Source organism: Lissotriton helveticus, chromosome 5_1, assembly GCF_964261635.1.
Source record: "Lissotriton helveticus chromosome 5_1, aLisHel1.1, whole genome shotgun sequence".
NCBI lineage: Eukaryota > Metazoa > Chordata > Amphibia > Caudata > Salamandridae > Lissotriton > Lissotriton helveticus.
This window is the reverse complement of record NC_136065.1, coordinates 2,105,278,430-2,105,301,633: the sequence shown is the minus strand read 5'-3', so window position 1 is coordinate 2,105,301,633 and position 23,204 is coordinate 2,105,278,430. Positions and strand designations below refer to the sequence as shown.

Here is a 23,204-nt window from a genome sequence, read left to right as displayed (position 1 = left end):
CCACTGGCCACTTCATGTCTTCACTTAGGATCATCTTGCAGACCTTTTGCGAATGCAGGAGGAACAGGGATGTGAGAAATTGTAGTCACAGAAACAGCTAGCTCTATAGTTATTTTCATCAGCAAAATAAAGGACCCAGAAAAGGGAATAAAAAGAGCAGCTAAGTTGCCCAAACTAAAATGCAGTTAAAGTTACTCTTCAACTATTTCCCATTTTCTGAAAATGCCCCAACAGCTGAAGAAGCAGCTAAGTAGGAGAACTTTAAGCATGTTCCAGCCAACAAGGCCAGCTAAGAAGGCCATGTGTGAAGCTCGATGTAATGACAACATTTCCAAATTGTAATAAAAATCTGATATGAGCGTATCTATAGTGCCAAGACAGTCGCGGGGAGTGACTCAAGCCCAACCTCTGCGTGCAAACCTGGCCACTCACTCTGTTGGCAGGGGAATGGGCTCTGCTGCAACTCTGGCTTCTAGATCTGCAATCAGTTTCAGTTTCCAGCGCCGCCGCTGAACCTACAGCAGATAATATGACACAAAATAGTTCAGTTCTAGCATGGGCAAAATATGAGATTGTCTTCAAAGCTCACCATTTAGCAGTGGTCGCCTAGATGCACAGGGAAAAAAATGAGGCGGATGACCAAGCATTCTGACCTGGTAATTTAAGTACAATTAGTAAACTGCTTACCTGGAGGAATGTTTGGGGTGTGGCAATGAATCCCCACCCCACACCTGAGGTATTATTCCACTATGCAGATCCTCAGTCTGCAGCACAAATCTGTGGGTCTCATTGCAGAGTGAAGCAGGGCTGGCAAAGGCTTGGATCACTTTACTTGCCTCTGCATCCTGCTGTTCATTAACCTGCTTGTTGGAGTGCAAGGCTCAGGACTCAACCTGCTTCTCTTCCCTACTAGTCTTCTCATTGGAACATCCATTTCAAAGACACCCGAGTTAAAATGCACAGATATTAAAATTATTAGGATAAAATTATGTAGCACCAATTTAAATGTGTGAAATGTATCTTGTGCTCTTCCGTACCCCAGGATTCAAATGATATACCACTTCCATGTATTCAATACAAAGAATGTCCAGGTGAGATGGCTTGTTCTTAAAAAATGCCTCTTAACATCCCAAATTGCTTTTATTTATTTGTTTTATTTAAATGCTTATATAGCGCTAGACTCGACTCCCGAAGGAGTATCTCTGCGCTTGGTTCACCCATCAGATAGAAAGGACAGTGCTCTCATGAATACTCAGGAGAGGGGTTACAATATTTAAAACAGGAAAGTCTTCAACAGTTTCCTAAAAATTAGATAATTAGTGCATTGTCTCAGGTTAAAAGGTAGTTTGTTCCAGAGACTGGGGCCCAAAAACGAGAGAGCTCTGCCTCCCAGTCTCGCCTTTCTAATGGATGGAACCTGTAACAGAAATTGGTTGCTAGAGCGGAGGGTACGTATGGGTTTATAAGGGATAAACTTTTCAGCCAGATACAAGGGACCTGAGCCAAAAATGCTTTTGTGAATGATACAACAGGTTTTGAATTTAACCCGTTGTCGGATTGGTAACCAATGAAGTTTTTCCAAAAGAGGACGGGAGGGAGTTCTGGGCGGGGCATTGAGAACTAGCCTTGCCGCTGTGTTCTGAGCCACCTGTAGCCTGTTCAGCAGGTTGTCGTTCGCTGATATAAGGAGCCCATTACAATAGTCCAGGCGGCTAAGTACTAGAGCAAGGGTCTTTCTGGAAGTGTCTGGCAAAAAAGGAAACACGCGTCTCAGGAGTCCGATTACCCGAAAGCAGGACCCAGTTGTTAGGTTGACGTGTTCCTTTAGAGACAGTCCTTGGTCCAGCCGAACACCTAGGTTTTTCACAGTCTGCTTAGGACTGGGGACGGGGCCCAAGTCTAATGGCCACCAATCAGGCGACCACAACAGTGGAGCCTCCCCAAATAACATGACCTCGGTCTTCCCTACATTACATTGCAGGAAATTCGAGGCCATCCAACAGGACACCGCCCTCATACCCTCATAAAAAGAGTGCTTGACTGCAGGAGTTAGAGTCTGAAATGGAAATAGAAGCTGAGTGTTGTCAGCGTACGACACCGGGATAAATCCATACGCTCTCATAAGATCAGCTAGGGGGGCCACATACACATTGAAAAGTGTGGGGCTCAGGCACAAGCCCTGTGGCACCCCCTTGGTGAGCTCCATAGGTGTCGAACGAAAGGAGCCCAGGCTGACACTTTGTGAGCGGCCTGATAAAAAACTCTTCAGCCAAGACAGAGCCAGACCCCCGACTCCAACCTCCTGCAAACGACTGAGCAAGATTTCATGCGATATCGTGTCGAAAGCTGCGGACAGGTCCAACAGCACCTAAATCATAGAGCTCCCTTTATCCTGTGACATTCTGTTGGTATCAGTTACAGAAAGGAGCGCCAATTCTGTGCTATAGTTGGGCCTGAATCCAGATTGAGAGTGATCTAAGCCTCCCGACAGCTCGATGAAATTCGACAAATGGGTGTGTTTTTTTTGTTTGTTTTTTTGGTGTTCAACTGTTTATTGCAAGTTTCACACTGTACACTGCTTTTGCACCTACAACCCGGGGGCCGGCAGCATGATAGAGTTGACAACGATCAGGTGTGTGATGGGATGACACAGCCATGTTACCGACAGCCCGGAGGCCCGGTGGCGTTCAGTATTAACGTACATATCGCAGAGTGTACCGTGTACAATACAGATGTAACCTGTCATTACAGAAGAACCTTTTGTTCCCAGGAATGTCACGAAGAAACATACTTGTAATATAGTAACATTTTTCCAAAAAGAAATACCAAATAAAAGGAAATAGACAAATGCAATATGAAATGACGGTTCATCAGGTGTCACTTTAGTCACAGTCATTAATTGTATCATTTACCAATCATACTTCAATTGTACGGCCAATAAAGGAATAAAAACCCACGTCAGGGGACAAAGCCTACTGTGATCACTCAGGGCAGCATACCCACTCAGGGCTACCAATCGTGCACGTATGCAGGGCAATTTCTCAGTCAACGAGACACCTGACCAAAGGGGGGCAGGGGTGTTCTCACCAATTGTGCATCCAACGAGTGGTCAGTAACAGGGCATATCCCCACTCCTCAACCAATACCCTCCGGGGCCATCTCGGGAGCCGGTGCATTTTGAGTACTATCAATGGTGCTTGCTATATATGTACGGTATGGGCCCCAGATGTCGACCGGCCTTGATGCGGAGGGGACCATTTCCGAGTATTCAGTGCTGTTGAGGTTGCAATGCGCCATGCTCCAGAGCCAGGAGCTGTGGAGGGGGGGGGACGTCGGTCGCACCATCTCAGCGCAACTTCTCGTTTGGCCAGTAAAAAGCCTTCGGAAAGTCCGCCACATATCCCAGCGGAGCGATTTCCGGTATCGGGGCTAGGGTTAAGTGGAGCATGGTACCAAGTGTTGTGTGTATCTGGGACCAATAGTCATGTAACTTAGGACAGGTCCATGAAAGGTGAGCGAAATCTGCGAATTCGCCACCGCATTTGGGACAGTTGTGGGGACGTGACGAGTCTATTTTGTGGAGTCGCGCTGGTGTAAAGTACAGCCTACGCAGAAACTTGAAATGTAAAAGTTTGTGTTTGCTATTAATTGATACGTTTTTGGTCGCTCCGCAGCACCATAGCCATTGTTCGTCCGAGATAGAATATCCCAAGTCAGCCTCCCAGGCAGCACGTACCACCCGGTCTCGAGAGGGGAGGAGGTCGCAGCACATCCGGTACAATTTGGAGACCAGGTGCGCGCTCGACGGGTGTTGAATGATAAAAGTGAGGGGCGTCATCCCCTCGGGGGGGGAGGGGAAACGATGAGAAGGAAGCACGCAGTAAGGACAAACGAGTCCATGAATGTCCTTTCAGTAAATCTGTGATCCTCAGTCAATGTAAAAGTGTGCCCTTCCGGGAATAAATCCCCGACCGAGGTTATGTGGAACTTGGTCAACGTTTGACGCAGCACCGCTTCCCCAGTTATCGGGAGCCAAGTGGCGTTCGGCAGTGGAAGGGCCTGAGAATACAGTTTCGGGAGGCCGACCAGGCGGCATAGTCTACCCCACGCCCAGCACGTAGACGACACCGTTTGGATATCAGTCGGATCCCTCGGGAAGCCCGACGGGAGTGTGGTAGATAATGAACCCGGCAACACCAAATCGGCCTCTGGCTTCAGATATGGAATCCTGGCGTTAGGGTGAAACCATGGGTATGCATACGAGCACTGCGCCACAAGAAAGTAAAGGTACAAATGGGTGTTGATATGCTTCTCTGTCATCTTGCTCAGGTAAGGTAAAAGGGATATGGGGCAGAGGTTGGATAAATCTGTCCATGGGAGAGCAGAGTTCTTACGAATGGGATTTACAAGAGCTTTCTTCCATTCCTGTGGTACCTGACCCTCATCGAGAGAGAGATTCATCAGAGTCTGAATCATAGGACAAACTAAGTTGCCCAGAGAAGTAACAATTTTGGCAGGCAAAAGATCTAGAGGAGATCCTGTTTTAATTTGACCCATCAATGTATGGATATCGCTCTGACTGACCACAGGAAAGGCGGTGAGCGTGACAGTATCACGAGTTAAGGAGGGAGAATTCAATTATAAAATGGTCTGACCAGTTCACCTGAATCGAGGGTCGGCATGCAATCTTAGAGCAGTTGGAAAAGATCATATCCAAAGTATGACCTGCTAGATGTGTTGGGCCGTTATTTTGCTTTATAAGTCTCAATAAAGAAAGGTCCGACAATAGAGATGATGTCTCAGGATTGTTGGGAAGGTCTCCATGTATATTAAAGTCTCCTAGAAGAAGGAAATCATCTCCAGCTTTAAAGTGCGGGGCCAGTATTTCGATTAGGGAGAGTGCAAAACCAGCACTCGGCCCTGGGGGACGATAAACCAAGGCCCCCTTTCCAGGGGGCTTTGGACGGAGTATTGATCCTAAAGATCATAATTTCCATCGAGGGGCTACTCCTTTGTTCCAGTATAGAAACGTTCAACCCCTCCTTATAAACAATAGCAATACCGCCACCGGTTTTGACCGGTCGATCCAGCCGTATTATTTTATATCCTGCGGGGATGCCCAGGGTAATAGCAGGGACTGTATGAGGTTTTAGCCAAGTCTCGGTCAAAACACATATTTCAGGCTGTGCGGTAGAAATTAAGTCCCAAATTTCAATGTGATGTTTCGGTAGGGAGCGGGTGTTACAAAGAAAGCTCTTCCAGCCAGTCGGCAAATGTATTTCACCTCTGTGGCTCCCAATGGAAGTAGATATGTGGGAAGCCCTAAACCGGCAATGTATGCACGCAATAGGACCTTCCAGACATGGCCAGGAGTCACGGGCACAGCCCAAAAGAGGCACTGATTGAAGGTCCAGTAATTCCTGAGCTGAGTAACTAATACGATTTACTACAGTAGGATCTATACTGACCTAGACAGAGTCCATGGCCCCTGGTCCCGTCCGGTCGCGGACGGGGGCTGACGGGCTACTCTTTGGCTACTCTTCGGCGCTACCCCGCGCGCAAACGCTGCGCGTTCGAAGTCAGACGAGGGCTAAATAGCCCTGGAGATCCTACGACTAGAGCACTAACCACTCCAGTGGTAGGGCGGAAGTGCCTGGCTCTCCCTGACCCGCCCTCCGTGCAACGGTACTGGCTACCGTGTCGGACAGGGGCGGGCAGGAGTGGTGACTGAGCCCAGGCTTCCTGTGATTAACCGGTGAGTGCCAAGCCCCCCTTGCAATTCCCCAAAAGTGGCACAGATAGCGTATTTTAGTAAAAACCAGTCAAGTTGCAGTCAGAACACAAATCAGATTTCCAATTAAAATGTACGTTTTTAAAATTGCAGCGTTAGCATTGGGAGCACTGATTTTTACCTGTGGCAAACAAAGCGGATCGGGGAAGACACTGCCGCCGTCTTCCCTACCGCAGCGTGCCCTCAGTCAGACTCCGCCTAAATAGCCCTGGAGATCCTATGACTAGAGCGCTAACCGCTCCAGTGGTAGGGCGGAAGTGCCTGGCTCTCCCTGACCCGCCCTCCGCGCAACGGTACTGGCTACCATGTCGGACCGGGGCGGGCAGGAGTGGTGACTGAGCCCAGGCTTCCTGTGATTAACTGGTGAGTGCCAAGCCCCCCTTGCAATTCCCCAAAAGTGGCACAGATAGCGTATTTTAGTAAAAAGCAGTCAAGTTGCAGTCAGAACACAAATCAGATTCCAATTAAAATGTACGTTTTTAAAATTGCAGCATTAGCATTGGGAGCACTGATTTTTACCTGTGGCAAACAAAGCGGGTCGGGGAAGACACTGCCACCGTCTTCCCTACCGCAGCGGTAACCTAGTGATAACTGAGATACGCTCTCCCCACATAACTCAAGGAGTTCCCAATTCAAGAAGCCTGCAGACTTAAACATATACTAAACTTTCAGCAGAGTAGATTTGTGCACAGGAACCCAGCAGCAACCCTTCACGAGGGCTGTTCTGTGCTATATCCTGTTAATTTAACCTGGCCAGAATAAGCAACTCAAGTTGAAAGACCGAGACAAACTCTTAAGGCAGTTGTTGCCCTTTGCTAAAATATAAACCGAACCATGATTTTACACAGGATCTCAAGGCGGACAAAGGGTGTCACACCATGTGCAGGGCTGTACTTACTCTCTTATTTACAGCGTTGATTCATTGGGCTCATAGCCTTTCTTCCTTGATCCCACATCCAGATAAAGGTGTCCATAGCGAGAAGGAAAGCTCACCACTCCAGGTGTCCTGTTCTTTAAAGTTCGGTTTCAGGGACAAAGGTTCTTCGCTACTTGGACAGCTGATCCCCGTCTGTTTCACCGAGTGCTATCAACACCTTGATGTCCACTGAGTGAGTTCTACATTGCTTTGTCGCTTCCTCAAGACAGCACCAGGCTCTGCTTGACTGAGACGAACAACTATAGCAGAAGAGTGGTCCTGCCCACTTACCAGGATACTAGCCAACATGCGTTTGGTGGCAGCTGATTTGGTATGCAGGGGTGCAAGACTTTCACCATTCACACCTATAACTGATCCTCTTGCTGAAATCCATGAATGTGGTCCTTTCATTTCCTCTTACTGGAGCCAGACTTGTGTGGTGCCTGTGCGTATTCCTGTTCTGTGGCAGCGGTGTCCCCTGCTAGAACATGGTAAATTTAGCACACAATGAGAGTCCTCTTTAGATTTCTTTCCTCCTGGTGGGCGTGCCAAGCAACAAGTATCACTCCCATGGCTCTGTGCATCAGAGACCCTCTAGGTACACTGAATGTAAGGAGCAATCCACATGCAAAATCTGCCAGACTTGGAGATATATTTTGGAACAGCACCAAGAATAAACTGGTTTCACAGTTGTGTTAAAAATAAGGCCTTGTTCTGCCAAGCAATCAGTTGACCCCAACTTAGGAGATCATGCTTAGGGCTCCCAATACTCCTCTCAATAACCACTTGGTATCCCCCCATCTCCAGTGTAGAGAGAGTGGGAGGTTTCATGCTTTGGTTGTCATGGGAGTGAAAGGTTAATGGTGGCAATTGATTTGGTTTTGGGCTTTTGCCAGTACTCCCAGTTTGCTATAAGCACTGCCCCCCCCTGAAACCAGTACTGTGTTCTTGTTTGGGACTATGAAGGAACCACTGCAGCACCACCTCAGAGAACCACAACTCTGAATCAGGATATCCAGTTAATATGTTCCTGAAGGCTGGGACTTATCCTCGGCCAAGAGAAGACTACTGAAGCTACCGCCCCTGTCTGGGAGATGATGAGCATTACTTCCTAATGTAGAGAATGCCTGAACTCATGAAAGGAGACAGAGCGAAGGCTCAGCTGGCATGCAGGAAAGAACCACTCGAGAAGGTATTACCAGTTTCCACACGTCTGCAGTTCAACAGACAAGGAGTGACCCTTTGAGCCAGAATAATAAACCCCTCTCCCTTGAACATGCCCCTATTTGTGGCCTCCCTGCAGGAACTCCTCGCCACGTTGGTAGTGAATAATTCCTCTGTACTCCTGCTGGGGGATTTTAACTACTGGCCTGGCGACCCCAGGGAGGACTCAGCATCCAAGGACTTCACTGCCACTCTCCTTTGCCTCAATCTGAAGTCACATGTTTTGGTCCCTACCCACAATCTTGGCCACACCCTGGACCAAGTCTGGTCATCTCAGGACATAGTTTCCTCTCCCAGCATCCTCCCATGCCCATGGTCTGATCACTCCCTCATCTCCTTTTCTATCACTACCGGTCCCCCTCACCAGCCCCGTCGTCCCAAGAACGTCTTCACCCGTAGCTGGAACCATGTTGACTTGGCCTCCCTCTCTCACTCCCTTGCTTCTTCCTCCCCAGATCTAACTGACATCTCCCCTGACTCTCAGGCTGTTGCAGTTGACAACTGGCTTTCCTCCGCATGTGACCTAGTAGCCCCCCTCAAGTTAGTCAAGTCCTTACGCCCTCATGAGGCTCATCGTTGGTTTAGCCCGGAGCTTAAGATTCTCAAATTAGAGCTTAGACGCTCAGAGCGCCTTTGGCGCCGTGGCTACTGCCCGGACGATAAGGCCAAATACAAACTACTTCATAGAGAGTATAAGAAGGCCATCTTGACCGCCAAGACAAAATACTTCTCCGAACAAGTGGCGCTCGCGGCTAACAAATCCAAAGAAATTTTTTCCTTGGTTAAGAACTTGGCCACCTCTGATCGGGCCTGCCCTCACTTCATTCCCTCTCAGGCCCTCTGCTCTTCTCTTAACGATTTCTTTATCGAGAAGATTGTTAATATTAAATCTAACATCCTGGTCACTCCCTTTACCCCTCTTCACTCTGTCCTCTCTGCGCCTAAATCTTTTTTTTCTTCTTTTCCTCCCCTCTCTTTGGACACCTTCTTAACTTTGCTTTCTAAAATTAAGTCTGGCTCCCCCACTGATTGTGCTCCTGCCCGCATCCTCAAAACCCTTTTTTCCTCTTGTCCTGACACCCCTCTCTCTCTTCTCAATGCCTCTCTTTCCACCGGATTGGTCCCTTCTTCTTTTAAATCTGCTATTGTTTCTCCAATTCTTAAAAAACCTGGTCTCGACTCCTCTCTTCCTTCTAACTTCAGACCTATCTCTCTTCTCCCCTATCTCGCTAAAATTCTTGAATCTTATGTTACCTCTTGTCTTTCTGCTTTTGTTGAACGGAACCAGCTTCTGGCATCCCACCAAGCTGGTTTCCGCGCAGGTCACTCGACCGAAACCGTGGTGTTAGCCGTCCTTGACGAGCTTAAAGCCAAGGCCGACGTCAATTCTCCCCAGGCTTTAATCCTCCTCGATTTGTCCGCTGCGTTTGACACGGTCGACCATAATATTCTTTTGGACCGTGTCAGCGCAGCGGGCATACGAGGTACTGTCCTCTCTTGGATTACCTCCTTTCTGACGGGTCGCTCTCAAGCTGTCCATCTTCCCGGCTTTTCTGCTTCCCCCCTCCCGGTGCCCTGTGGAGTCCCCCAAGGGTCTTCCCTCTCTCCCCTTCTTTTCAATCTCTACATTCACCCTCTTATTTCCTCCCTTCTTGAGCTGGGGGTCTCTGTGTATAACTACGCTGATGACCTCCAGCTCGTTTTTGACCTTTCCTCCTCTTCTCACGCTCTATCCTTTTTTCACTCCACCATGGCTTTTATTTCTGGGTGGATGAGCGCCAACCACCTCAAGCTTAATCCAGATAAGACTGAGCTTGTTCTGATTGGCGGCTCATCCAGCCCCTGGTCCTCTGCTTTCTGGCCTCCCATTCTTGGCCCTTCCCCCACCCCCGTTCCCTCTGTTAAAACTCTGGGCATCAAGGTCAGACAGGACCTGTCCATGCATGGCCAGGTCAGTGCCGTGGTGTCCTCCTGTTTTCTTTCCCTCCGGATGATCCGGAAAATCTCTCGCTTTTTCTCTCTTGACTCCCTTAAGATTATTATTTCTGCCCTCATCACTTCCCGCCTCGATTATGGTAATAGCTTGTTCGCTGGCATTCCTGCCTATGAAACCCGCCGCCTACAAGCTATCCAGAATCAGGCTGCCCGTCTTATTTTTCACTTGCCCAAAACCCATCACATCACCCCCGTCCTTAAATCCCTTCACTGGTTGCCCATCTTGCAGAGATCCCTGTTTAAATTGGGGTGCCTCGTTTACCGGGCCCTTGACCACTCTGGACCGGCTTTCATCAATTCTCTGATCTCCCTTCACACCCCTGCCCGCACTCTTCGTTCATCGTCTTCTGCCCTTCTCACTGTTCCCCGCTTTCGTAAATCTCGCACTGGTGGAACCCGTTTTTCTGTTCTTGCTCCCCGGTTCTGGAACTCCCTCCCTCTCTCTATGCGTTCGATTCCTATTTTTTCTCATTTCCGTAAAGCGCTAAAAACTTTCCTCTTTGCCCTGGCCTACCCCCGCTAACCTCCTGGCCCTGTCTGTCCGGTTCTTTAGAGCTCTCAGCGCCAGGAAGCCGTTTGGCCATCGCGCGCTTTACAAATATTTTCATTCATTCATTCATTCATTCATTCATTCCCTCAAGAAAGGTTCAAAGACATGTCACAAGCTCTAAAAGTCAACGTCTGCAGGTGAGTGTGCACTGTCCCCTTGATCTGCTCTACAGTCTGGTAATTAGCACCCCAGGATTTAACTATATGGCAGATAGGAGGTGTAACCCTTCCTACAACAACTTTGACTTGATGACTAACCCATATCTCCAGAATTTGAGTCTGAAAAAAACAGGATGTCCCCTTTGCCCCTCAAAGATCTGCTATGCGTCCATAGATAAGTGGATGTTCTTGCCCTGAGTTGGGAATCTTAAGACCCATCTCACTACAATACATTTTTCTCAAGGTAGCGCGGTTATAAGTTCAAGTGATGCGTCCAAAAGGGTGCTACTGCTACCAGTGAGGGTTAGAGTAAAAGGAGTGTTTCCAGACACCAGAAATCTTGACCCCAGTTAACAAGTTTTAAATACAAGCCTCAAAAGTATTAGACACACCAGGATATCAACGAGTAGCGTCAACCATTTCCTGGAAATAGCTGGCGCCCTAAACTTTCTTGAAACCAGTGAGAGTCTCTACTGCTCAACTGAATTTTGCCTAGCAGCCTGTCGCGGACACTAGAGCTTGGTGACTCTAGAATAGTGGCCACACCACGACTTGAGACACAACCCAGTTTTTGTGTCAAGTGACAAATCCAAAACACAGACAATTAACACTCTACCCATTTCTAGTGCCAACCAGAAACCCTCAGTGGTTTGGTGTCTCCAATGCTCTTTGGGGTGACGGATTTGTTGGATTTGGCACCAGTGCCACATTCTTCCTGATGCCCACAGAGTTTTCTCTCTTGAATATCAGACTAGAGAAACAAGGTTATATTCTAGAGAGAGATTTGAGATGCATTTTATTACCATGCCTGGCACCCACAGGACATTGTTGAGAGCATCCTGCCTGGCACCCATAGCCCATTGGTGAGACCATGGGACCGAAAGTACAAATTAGGAGATATAGAAGGATCTGAGGATTGAAACGTCTTTGCCACCCTTCACGATAGGGTAATATTGCCCATATCCTTAAATGTTAAATGGACTTTAATATTTTCACATATAAGCACTAGCATTATATACGGTGTCATATACGGTGTCATAAACGGTGTCATAAACCTGTTCTACAAGTTGCTAGAATGTTCTGGCTTTCGTTTAGGCTGTCTTACTTTAAATGTCCTATCTGTTCGAGCTATGAATAAGGCCCACTATTCTCTAAAGATAGGTTTCATATTGTGTGTTTACTGTGTCATATTCTCAGCTCCAACCGTATTAGCTCCTCCTGAACTAACAGATCAAGCACCCTTAGGCAGTTAGTAGTACTCGGTTATCTAACCGGAATGCAAAAGTATCCAAAGCCCGAACTGCCAAGCCAGGTCTTCCCTGGACCGGAAGCAAGCAATCTGGGACTGGTTTCGGGGTAACACCCCTTATCAGTCAGGATGTTTGTTTCATGTTCAGGGAAGTCCTGGCTTGGCAGTTCGGGCTGGACTGTTCCCATGAGGCACAGGGTCAAGACTGATTTGTATATGGCTGGGTTTGAACTGGGATGGCGAAGTGAGCTAAAGACCGATGATGGATTCAACCCAGATCTGTGACTGGGGTGAGTGTCTGAAAAGTTTCAGCGCTCCGTCCATCATCTCCTTGTGTTTGCTGTATGTTGTATAGAAGGATTGTCCAAAGGGCAACAAGCATTCAGGGTGAGGGTGTGGTAACTTAGAAGGCATTGATGAAGCTGGTCATAGTTTATGAAAGTGAGGGCCATTCAACACTTACCTGCCATGTGCCGAGGCCAAAGGTGGTGATAGGGATGAGCAGAAGAAACCATTTGAGCAAAGTATCCTCTTGGGACTCTGCAACATGCTGAGCGCCAGCGACCGAGGAGCTGTGGCTCCTGCACACCTTCAAGGGAAGATCTAGAAAGGAGAAAAGGGTGCATCAAGATAGTTTCTTCAACAAAATCTTATTCTGAAAACACTCATTGTGAGGAGATCAGCAGTCTGGTTTGGTGGAGCACCTTGTGCAGGTTACACAACAATCTGTGCCCCTGTTGGAGCTGCATATGCATGTTTTCACTTATCACCTATCAAAGTAGTTCACAATCAGAGATTTGTAAACATAGCACACCTTAAAACTGATGAGTTTCACATCGCTTCATGACTGGGACCCAAAGCTAACATGCATCATGATTAAGAATAAGAATGTTTTTGTTCACTTTAGAACAAATGATTTTGCCACAGTCAGACTGGAAACTTATCTGCGGGGCAACAAATACATCAGAAATATTGAGGTGCCAATAGGTAAGAATGTATATCTCACTGCACGTGAAAACACTGAGAAATCTAATCTAGAGGAATGTTTTTCAAATTTGAGCTTTCACTGCAAGATAAACAGATATAACAGATGTAAAATGAGATGACATAGTTTAATGCCCCCTCTGGATCCTTAAAGGTTATTCCATACTGCAATTTACACTGTGACCTAATGGTGCTATAAGTGAGATCATTATTCAATAGGTATTCCCAAGAAAATAGTGAATAATACAGAAGTTCGTTGATATATCTTGCTTTACTAAGGAGTGCGTCTATGTTGCAGGCCTCTCCAACAAGTAGCATGTGAGCTACCAGTAGCTCTCCAGCAACTTTTAAGGAGCTCTCCTATGGACAGCCTACTAAATTAGAAGCATTTGCTTGGCTGGATTAATATACCTATAACAAAATTAAAAGTGTATATTTAAGAAAAAAATGTATAACTTCCAAAATATATTTAAAGATGATATTTGAATGAAAAATCAAGTAGCATTGGGGAGACTTTTTACAAATGTTATTACCTTGGTGCCAGGAGCATTGCAGCTATGGCTATTACGTATAACCTATGTAGAGGCATTCCAAATTGACAAAGCCTTTTTTACATCACAGCAGGCAACCTGATGCACTGAGGTGATCACTGGCAGTAATCTTGCATAAGGTGGTCACTAAACTCGTCCGATGTGGCCAGTATTACAACACTAATAATAGTAGACACTCTTGATGAGTTTCACTGAAAATAAGTAGCTCTTATTACAGAATAGGTTGGAGACCACATGGGTTTCCATGTATGCAGCAATGCACACTGGTTTTCACAAGATGCAGGGATAATGGATTTTGCAAATCAATGCCTTGAAAGAGAAAGAGTTTTCTGCCCATAATGAGAGATTAAGCAATTATCCCATTTAGTCCTCTTTCTACATAGTGTAATGTCAATGTTGTGGACGGAAGCAATACTCCCGCCAGTCAGAGGGGCCAAAGTTGGAAATCACCCAAACCACTGCTTTTGCTGCAGATGTGCTCCTACATCAATGGCATTGGAAGGGGACAGACCCACAGCCCAGCCAGGCTCCCACAGGCTGATCACAGAACAGAGGGAGATGCCAGGAGCAGAGAGATGGCTGGGAAGCCTGGGCAACGTGAAGCCCCATCTCTGAACCAAAACCAGTGCACCAAGAACCCTGCCAGGTTCCGCCACTGCGAGCAACATGGAGAGTGTTAAAAAGTGAGACATATGTCCACGGGCTATGGTACACGGAGAACCTGATGCAGCGTTCTGGGCATATAAAGGTCTGATATACGCACTGAAAATGACACTGCAGGGCGGCAAGATGGCGGCCGTGTCAAGCGGCTGAGCGGCAGCACCGGACACAGCGCAGATATGAAGTGTTGTGTTTTGCAGTAACCTCGACACCCAGGCTTTCTATTTTCATGCCGAATTCGTTGGAATACTAAAAGAAAGAAAGAAGGGCTACGAAAAACTCGGAAGCTTCATGATCACCCTGACACACGGTGCATTACAACAGCAGAGCGCCATCGCATCCACGGATATCCAGCTAAAAACAGCTACAAGGCAGCGGGGAGCAAAAGAGCAAAAGCAGCGCAGCGGCATAGCGGCTAAAGCCAAAGCGACCGGCGGTTACCTCCTGAACTTGATGAAACTTTGATGCTTCTCAAAGGTCTCTGCAGCGGGCTGCCCCGCACGGGTCTGCGGAGGCTCCTGGCTACAGCTTCGCTTAGAGTCGGGTTGGATCACAGCAGCCCCGGCGGAGTTCGCGGAGCCTGGAGGCGGAGCCACACAAAGCCGGCAAGATCCGGAAAGCGGAGCAGAAACGGCAGCAGTCCCAGCAGTTCTAGCAGACCCGACAAGCCGACACAAGCAGGTGGAGAGGTTCGGTGCTGCAGCGGTCCAGTTGAGGTGAGGCAGAGGATCTCTCTGCTCATAGTATTTGCCCTTTCTATGGCTCCAAAAAACAACACTGGGGGCAAGACGAAAAAGAAAGGTATGGCTGATGGTGTCTCTGTTTCTGGCAACATAGATAATACCCTAAGTATGGACTCTGTGGCAAACACCGGTATGGAGGGAGCAGCACCAGAAGTTGGATCAGGGCGGGCAAAGCTGCAACCACCCACAGGGCAGAACACCCCTAAGGAGATGCGCCCTCCCTCAGTTAGAACCCGACAAGCTACAGCCACCGCAACTGTGGTGGAAATGCTGAATCGTAAAGAAAAGAAAAAAAAATTGAGGGACATTGAACCAGCCTCAGCAGCCGCGGCCTCTGGGCTACCGGGGTCATCTGTACTACCTGTGTTACCAGTGTCACTTGAGTTGCTCGCTCCACCAATATCGGCCACTACTCCAGCAGAGATTCCTGGCACAGATCCAGCGCCGCAACCAGCAGCACAATCAATACCAAATCTGCAGCAGTCACAGCAGTTTCACCCGCAGACACAGATCCCTCAGTCATGTCAGGAGGTGGAAGCCAGGGATGACGCCGCAGGCGGGGGCATGCTTCTGACGACATATTCAGAGCCTCTAGTCGCTGTATCGGGGGCTGACGATATTTGTGTCGCCAATAACAGCGAGATCATCACCCCACTACCCTCACAAGATGCGATGAACCCTCCAATAGAAATGACAGTAGTCCCACCAACTAACAGCGAGGGCGATCAAGGAGGCTCAACAACAGCTGAAATATTCAAAGAGAGCACCATCTCTACCACGGCCCCAGAGGTTCATAGGGGCTTACTTGCCAATTCTAAAGCTAATACAATACATCCCGGGGTCACCCATGGTGGGAAGGAAAAGGAAGCGAGTGCTTCTTCTCTGTCACAGAGGAGGCCAACTGGTCAGAGGAGGACGACGAGCCACATAGCTCAGATATTGATGGTAGTAATCCGGAAACAGAGAGCGATAGTGAGGCAGGGTTACCATCATCTATCATCAAAAACGTGCCCTACAGCACTAACTTGGGATCACTCTCCTACAACATCCCTTCAAGGGAACGCCTACCCGGCCATGGGCAATATAAGGCATAACGAGACTACGCAGTTGTCAATGATGGCGATGATGGAATCAATTCACCAGGGAATAACTGCACACAGAGAAGAAACCCGGTCAGACAGCCTTAAATCCCAAGCTGCGATTAGAAAGATGAAAGCAGTGGTTAGAAAGCTTTCAAAAGCCTGGGTAAGTGTTGGAGACAGGGTCTCAAATCTAGAGGAGAGGGTAGTCGCCACCGAGCTGAGGCGGCTGCAGCCACAAACAAAGTGGAAACGTTGGGAGCTCAAGCAATTGACGTCCAGTGGAAGTTGGAGGACCTTGAGAATAGGCAAAGAAGGAACAATCTCAGGGTCCTGGGTATTCCGGAAGGGGCTGAGGGTCAGGATGTTAAAATGTTCATCGTCAAAACATTTGAGAAAGCCTTTCCAGACATCGCCGGTTGGAACTGGACCACTGAGATACAGAGAGCTCATAGGACACCCTTCAGATTGAGAAAAAACGCCAGAGAAGGTGATAAGCCTAGAGCAATCTTAATCTACATAGGCAATTTTCTTCTTCGTCAGTCCATATCAGAGAAAGCCCGGCCAGACTCCAAAAGAACCTTTGAAGGAGGGTCTTTCTTTGTTAGGCCGGATTTCTGCCATTCCACCGTGGAACGTCGATGGAGATTAAGACAATTAATCAAACCTTTCCAGGACAAAAAAGTGCAGGTTTATCTCATCAATCCTGCTCAGTTAAAGATAATTCACCTAGGCAAGACCATATATTTTTCCTCGGCAATTAAGGCTCAGGAGTTTCTAGACTCTCTATAATATGTCACATTACTCAGATCAGCCAACAAAGGCTAAGGTTCTAATTTTTGTCACTGGCTGAAGTCTAAGGTTTAGCTTAGTTTAAGCTCAAATTTTAACCTCACAGAGGAAAGTGTGTCACGTTAGGGAGATTGTGGGTACACATAAGGTCAAGGTCGAAGTTGGATTTATTGATTGCACTGTGTCCGTTGCCGGGTCGCACCCATCACACGCACAGACTCAGTCTGCGCGCCTCACCTGGGAGTGAGTTGGGGTCAGGGGGGTGGGGAGGGGGGGACTCTTGTGGGAGGGGGGGGAAGGGGGAAAAAGAAACAAAAAGAAAGTTCATGCAATAAATATGTTTATTGATATATCTGAGATGTTGAAAGTGGTTATACTTGTCGCCGTTGCTAGTTTCAGGATAAAATGTGACTGGTTAGTATGTTGGCTTGTCTCTCTCCAGGGGTATGTCAAGGATTAAGATAATCAGCCTTAATATAGGAGGACTGAACAATTGGAAAAAGAGGGAAAAGTTTGAGGAGTATATTAAACTAATCAGGGCCGACATTATCTGTGTACAAGAGACTCACCTACCATGGAAAAAGAAACACTGGTTGAATATAAGGGGGTTTGAAATCTTGTCTTGTTCCTCACAGACCTCAACTATAAGGGGGGTAGCCATTATAGGCCGGGTAGGATTGGGGGGGGCTAAAAAATCAAAAGCTGATCCATTGGGAAGATGGGCAATTTGTGAATTGAAACTAGGCATTACTTTATGCTCAGTGTATGGTTCTAATTTGGACGACCCAGGGGTGATGGATTACATCGAACGGGAGCTCACTAACTGGCCATCACCTATGGTATTTTGTGGTGATCTCAATATTTCAGCCGATTTTACAGGTAACACCCCATATAGTGGCCGTAAGCCCCGAGTATTTAGGGCGGTGTCCTCTATAATCCAGTCCTATGGCCTGAAGGATGTCTGGGGCAACCAAAAGAAAGATGAACCTGGGTTTACATATTTCTCACATCCATTCAATAAATACACAAAATTGGATTATTTTTTAGTATCAGCCACACAACTTAGCAATGTCGAAATTTCAATGCTCCCAAAACTAATATCGGATCACAATGCCCTTGTCTTAAATATGTCTGTTAGCAAACCAAGGGAAAAAATGAGACCATGGTCTTTCGATAGAAAACTTCTAGCGGACAGTAACTATGTAGCACATATAAAGGGGTGGTCCCAATCTTTCTTTGATGCTAATAGATATAGCGCTTCCCGCTGCATGGTCTGGGATAGCTTCAAGGCTGGTTTAAGAGGGGAGACAATTAGCTATTCTGCACGGCTTTGGAAAAAAATGAAGGAAGATAGGGAGTATCACTTGGCTAAATTGGTGAAGGCAGAGGAGCAGCATAGAAGAGACGTATGTCACGGGATCCAGGGGTCTCAGAGCCTAGAAAGCTTAAATACTATAAAAGCAGATATCCAGCGACAATTGGCAAAGAAGGCTGCAGCAGAATATCAGACCCGTAGAGCTGGTATGTATGAAACAGGCGAGAATGCAGGCAGGGCTCTAGCGCTTCGGATAAGACAAGCTACCTCAAAAAATATCATCACTGAAATTAATGAAGGTGAGCAGACCTATAAAAAGCCAACAGAAATTTTTGAGGTTTTTAGGCGATTCTATCAGGTTCTCTATAAGGAGGAGGCAAACATAGCCTACCAGGGCACAAATTGGCAGGATACAGGTATCAATCTGACGTCTAATGAGAGGGAATCCTTAGAACAGGATATTACTATGGAGGAGCTCCTTCAGGCACTAAGAGATCTTTCTGCAGGTAAGGCAGCAGGGCCTGACCTTATACCCCTGGAAGTCTATAAATGCCTGAGGGAAGAAATGGCCCCTCTCCTGCTAGACTTATTTAACGGGGTTATCAATACAGGTACTATACCAGAATCCTGGACTAAAACCAACATTGTGGTCTTTCACAAAAAGGGCAAACCCAAGGAGAGCCCGGGCTCGTATCGGCCTATATCGCTAATAAATAGCGATAACAAACTTTATGCTAAAATACTGGCTTCACGGATGGGGAGGATTATCGCGGGCCTCGTCTCTCCCTGGCAGCATGGCTTTATCCCTGGAAGGGGTACCACCGACCATATTAAAAGAGCCATAACTCTGTTTGATATACATGCTGGGGTAGAGGGGGGGATCGCGATGATCCTCCTCGACGCAGAGAAGGCGTTCGACCGGGTCAGGTGGAGCTTTCTCTGGAAAGTGATGGCCGGCAAAGGATTTGGTCCCCGATTTCTGCAGGCAATCAAGGCCATGTATTACAATCCAATAGCTAGCATTCAGTTAATGGGTGAGGGCTCCAACCTGATCAATATTTCAAGAGGGACGAGACAAGGGTGTCCGTGCTCACCTATCCTATTTGCTCTGTATATTGATCCCCTGATTTGCCACATTAAGAGTAATATCAACATAAAACCAATTATCACCAATGGACTTGAAACCAAAATCCTCGCATACGCGGATGACATAGCTATCACCACTGTTGATCCAGCTAGTGCTATGAGGGAAATAATCAATATCACTTCTGAATTTGGGAGTGCTTCTGGATATAGACTCAATGTGGCAAAAACACAAGTATTATGTTCAAGTAAAACAGTCAAACTGGATGATAGATATGTGGATTCAGTAGTCTATCTGGGAATCACAATTAATGCCCAGACACAGGAAATTATTAAAGATAACTTCTCACCACTACTCATGAAAATGAAACAGGATCTAAAAAGAATTGATACTCTTCATTTATCAATCATGGGTAGGGCCAATGTCATCAAAATGACAATGTTCCCAAAAATCTTATATAAGTTTAGGTCCATCCCCTTTAAAATAGACGATATTTTGATTAGGGAAATGGAGGCAATTTTTATGAATTTTGTTTGGCAGTACGGCAAGGTGAGGAGATCAGTTAAATATATGTCTCTACCCCAGGAACAGGGTGGATTGGGTATACCTAATCTAAAATTATACCACTGGTCTTGTCTCCTCACAGATATGGCTATACTTTTCTTTTCTGCTGACACGATACACTGCCAGCGCGGTATTCCATCCATATACCAGTTAGCATTAGGGAATGAAGTATATGGTGTATTGCTAAGGAACTATGATAAACGTTTCTTTAAGTCCTCAGGGTATAAAATATTGGAAGATATCCGGGCGGTATGGTTGGCAATACAGAAGAACCAGAGCATTCCGAAGTTTAACAAACATACTCCACTTTGGAAATCAGGGCTATTCCCGCACTTAAGCAGGGATGGTTCCTGGAGACATTGGGAAAGACAGGGAATCACCACACTGGGCCAAGTGATGGTAAAGGATGCTCTGAGGCCCCTTGATCTTCTGAAGTCACGATATTCACTTCAAGGCTCCCAAGAGTTTAAATACATACAATTGTCCAACACAATTAAATCCAAAAGACCCACCATAGATATATCAAAAGAATGTACACTCCTAGACTACATGAAGGGAGGCGGTCGTCGTATAAGGAAAATATATGCTCTATTCCTGGGAACGCTGCCAGATGATATGCTTAAGACAGAGGCTACTTGGGTTGGGAAACTGAGTGACCCCGACATCGATTTAGACAGAGCCATTCTTATGGATAAAAGGTTCCTACGATCCTCAAACCTAAGAGCACAGCACTTTAAAACTTTATTTAACCTATATTACACACCGGCAAAACTGTTTGATTGGGGAAAGAGAGCGGATAACAACTGCCCTAGATGCGGTAAGGGCCCTGCTGATCTGCTTCACATGTTTTGTAGCTATGAGAAACTAGGGCCAATTAAAAACGAAATTGCAAAGTTTTTAGAGGGGCTGCTAGCTGTCAGGATCGACCTATCCCCTACACTTTTAATAATTGGGTATGACGCCAAATTGGGTTTAAGCACAGAGTCTGAGGCACTTGTTTTTATAGCAACAGCTGTTTTTAGAATATTAATTGCTGCTGCATGGAAGGACATTGGGGCTCCAACCTTTCAGATGTGGATCTGTAGGCTGCTTGGGATCCATAACATCGAGTCGGAGCTGTACGCACTGAAGGGAGCAAAATCTAGGGACATGGGACTAAGGATTTGGTCGCCCGTGGCATCATGGAGGCGGTCAAAAACCCTGGGCTTATAGCTTTTTAACACCTATGTAGATATTCCCTCTTGTTCTTAACACATTTTGTTTGTATCTTCTCCTATACTAATGGTTTTAATCTGTTTTAACATCCCTACTACAAGATGAAACTCTATTATGCATATCTAACATCCTGTATGTATATTTATTCGGTATTTCTTTGTCAACGTGTGTTTCCTTGTATGTATCAGATATGCTATTGTCATGAACTTTCAATAAAAAAAAAAAAAATAAAAAAAAAAAAAGAAAATGACACTGCAGTTGCCTGTGATGTACTAGGATTGTAGAATTATAAGCAGCCAAGGAAAAGGCTCCTACTAGTTGGGTCTGGTGGTTCTCCCATGCAGCAATTGGCTTTACCTGTGCTTGTTCTCAATTATTATTATTTCTTGGTGTAGCTGATACCACACTTTTTCACTGTTTCTAGGCGCTCTAATGATAGGCTCACTAAAGCTAGTTTTATCAACCTCGGAAGGATGAAAGGCTGAGCTCAGATTGTAGTGATTGGCAACAGTAACCTGGAGGTTTTAGGAAAAGTGCAAAATCCATCCCACTATCTTACTCTTCCAACAGTTCGAGTTACAGTCCCATCTCCCAACAATAAATAGAACCACTGTGTTTTGAGAGGGGAAAGGCAATCACTCTATATTTTCACTGTTAAAACCCAATGCTGTTCTCTTATTTCTGATACTCGTTTCCCAGTTGATGACTCAAGAGGGGTCTGCTTGTTCCCACCCCCTCTCTGTTGCTGGCACCCCCTGAAGAGTGGGAGTCTGACAAAAGATTCCAAAAAGCAATTTGCTACATCATTTATAAATATGTTTTGAAATACCTCAAGTACTTTTGAAAAGGACAGTACTACAGCTGGGTAGTAGCTCCAACACTTCGCAGCGTCACAGGGCAGATATTCAACTAAACCTTAAGATGTGCGCAAAGCAGCCCTAATCCACAAGATATTGGGGTAACTTAGTGATCAGACAGCCTGAAGCCTTAACTTGCTCCTTTTTTTCTTTGGTATCATTAATGCAGGGATAGTATGGGGGTGCTGCACCAAGATAAGAGGAGATTAAACTTGAATCTGTGGTGAATGAATGAATGAATGAAGCCAGATTTATATAGCGCTACTTAGCCCAACGGGCGTCAAGGCTGGTGCTGTTTTTTGAGTGATAAAAGAGTGTTTGCAGATAACTATTATATGTAATACAATATACCTGTGAGGAGAACCTGGTGAGGGGAGGAATGTTCAGAGCAAAAGGCACATGCCAATAAATGAACGAGTAAATGATGGAAGGAAAGCAAGGGGCAAGTCAAACACTGTGTGGATCTGTGGAATTATAAGTAGCTGTGGCAATGCTCCGACTACATGCGTTGGGCACTTCTTACGTGAAACCATATGTTATGGTTCTAATGTAGTATATGGCCAAGAATTAGCAGAACTAATGCATAGCAAGGGGCTCCTACTTACATTAACATTTAGAACTAGTCAACGTTTTACCAACACCATACACGCTGGGGATTTCAGGCCAATTTTATCAATAGTGGCAAACCAGTACAAATCCCAGAATTGAAAGGCCTCTTTGTTTTGAAGCCAGAGCAGGGGGGGGGCACTTTTAAGGATGGGGAGGCTTGGCACCTTTCTTGAAGGTTTATATTACCCTAAATGGTGCGGAGAATAACAAGCTCTGACAACACAAGGGTCTGTTCCCATTGAACAGGAAGTGAAGTCAATTGCCAATTTTAACATTTATTAGCCGGGTCCACAAAAACATTGCTGGTTTTAGGAAGTTTGCTGCATTTGGGAAAAGTGTTTCAAAAGATTTTGTAGGACTGTAACCTAGCATTTTAACTAGGTTTATCAACTATAGTTAGCAGCAGTCACCATTGGAAAAGCATGGCATTCAAACTTAAACTCTGGACACCCATACATAGAGTCTGTTCTGGTCCAATGTTCCCTTTCTGAACAGCCTAGATTAGAACGACCCCTTAATAGAAACTGAGTTGGTCTTCCCTTGCAGTGCTCACTCAGATGTTGTCATGGCGGAGTACCAATTCTGGGTTCCTTAACCACTTGAAAGGTGTTAAGTTTTAAAATTCAAGTACTCACTTCTTTGCAGCACCCTTTTGTTATGACCTGACAGGCAATGTCCTGTTGTAGGAGACCCAGGAATCGTTGTACTGAAACAGCTGTTTGGTACCTACAAGAAAATATATTTTAGTGCACATGAACGGATAACCAACATTAGCACAGCTGCAAAGCCCTAGATTCTTATACATGTGTCCTTTGCCTACAGCTTATGCCATCATAAATCCACTTTAAAATGTGTAAAAACAATTCTA

General features: G+C 46.2%; 1 protein-coding gene across 5 annotated transcripts in view; it reads right to left on the bottom strand.

Moving 5' to 3' along the window:
* Window positions 1-23,204, bottom strand: part of SURF1 (SURF1 cytochrome c oxidase assembly factor) — a 42,467-nt gene that overhangs the window by 15,175 nt on the left and 4,088 nt on the right. For all 5 annotated transcript variants that reach the window (XM_078646132.1, XM_078646131.1, XM_078646135.1 and 2 more), the window contains exons 3-5: window positions 22,972-23,062; window positions 12,347-12,486; window positions 433-515 (exon numbers count right to left, since the gene is read on the bottom strand). In XM_078646132.1, the coding sequence (XP_078502258.1) occupies window positions 433-515; window positions 12,347-12,486; window positions 22,972-23,062 (314 nt within the window). The remainder of the gene's footprint in view (window positions 1-432; window positions 516-12,346; window positions 12,487-22,971; window positions 23,063-23,204) is intronic.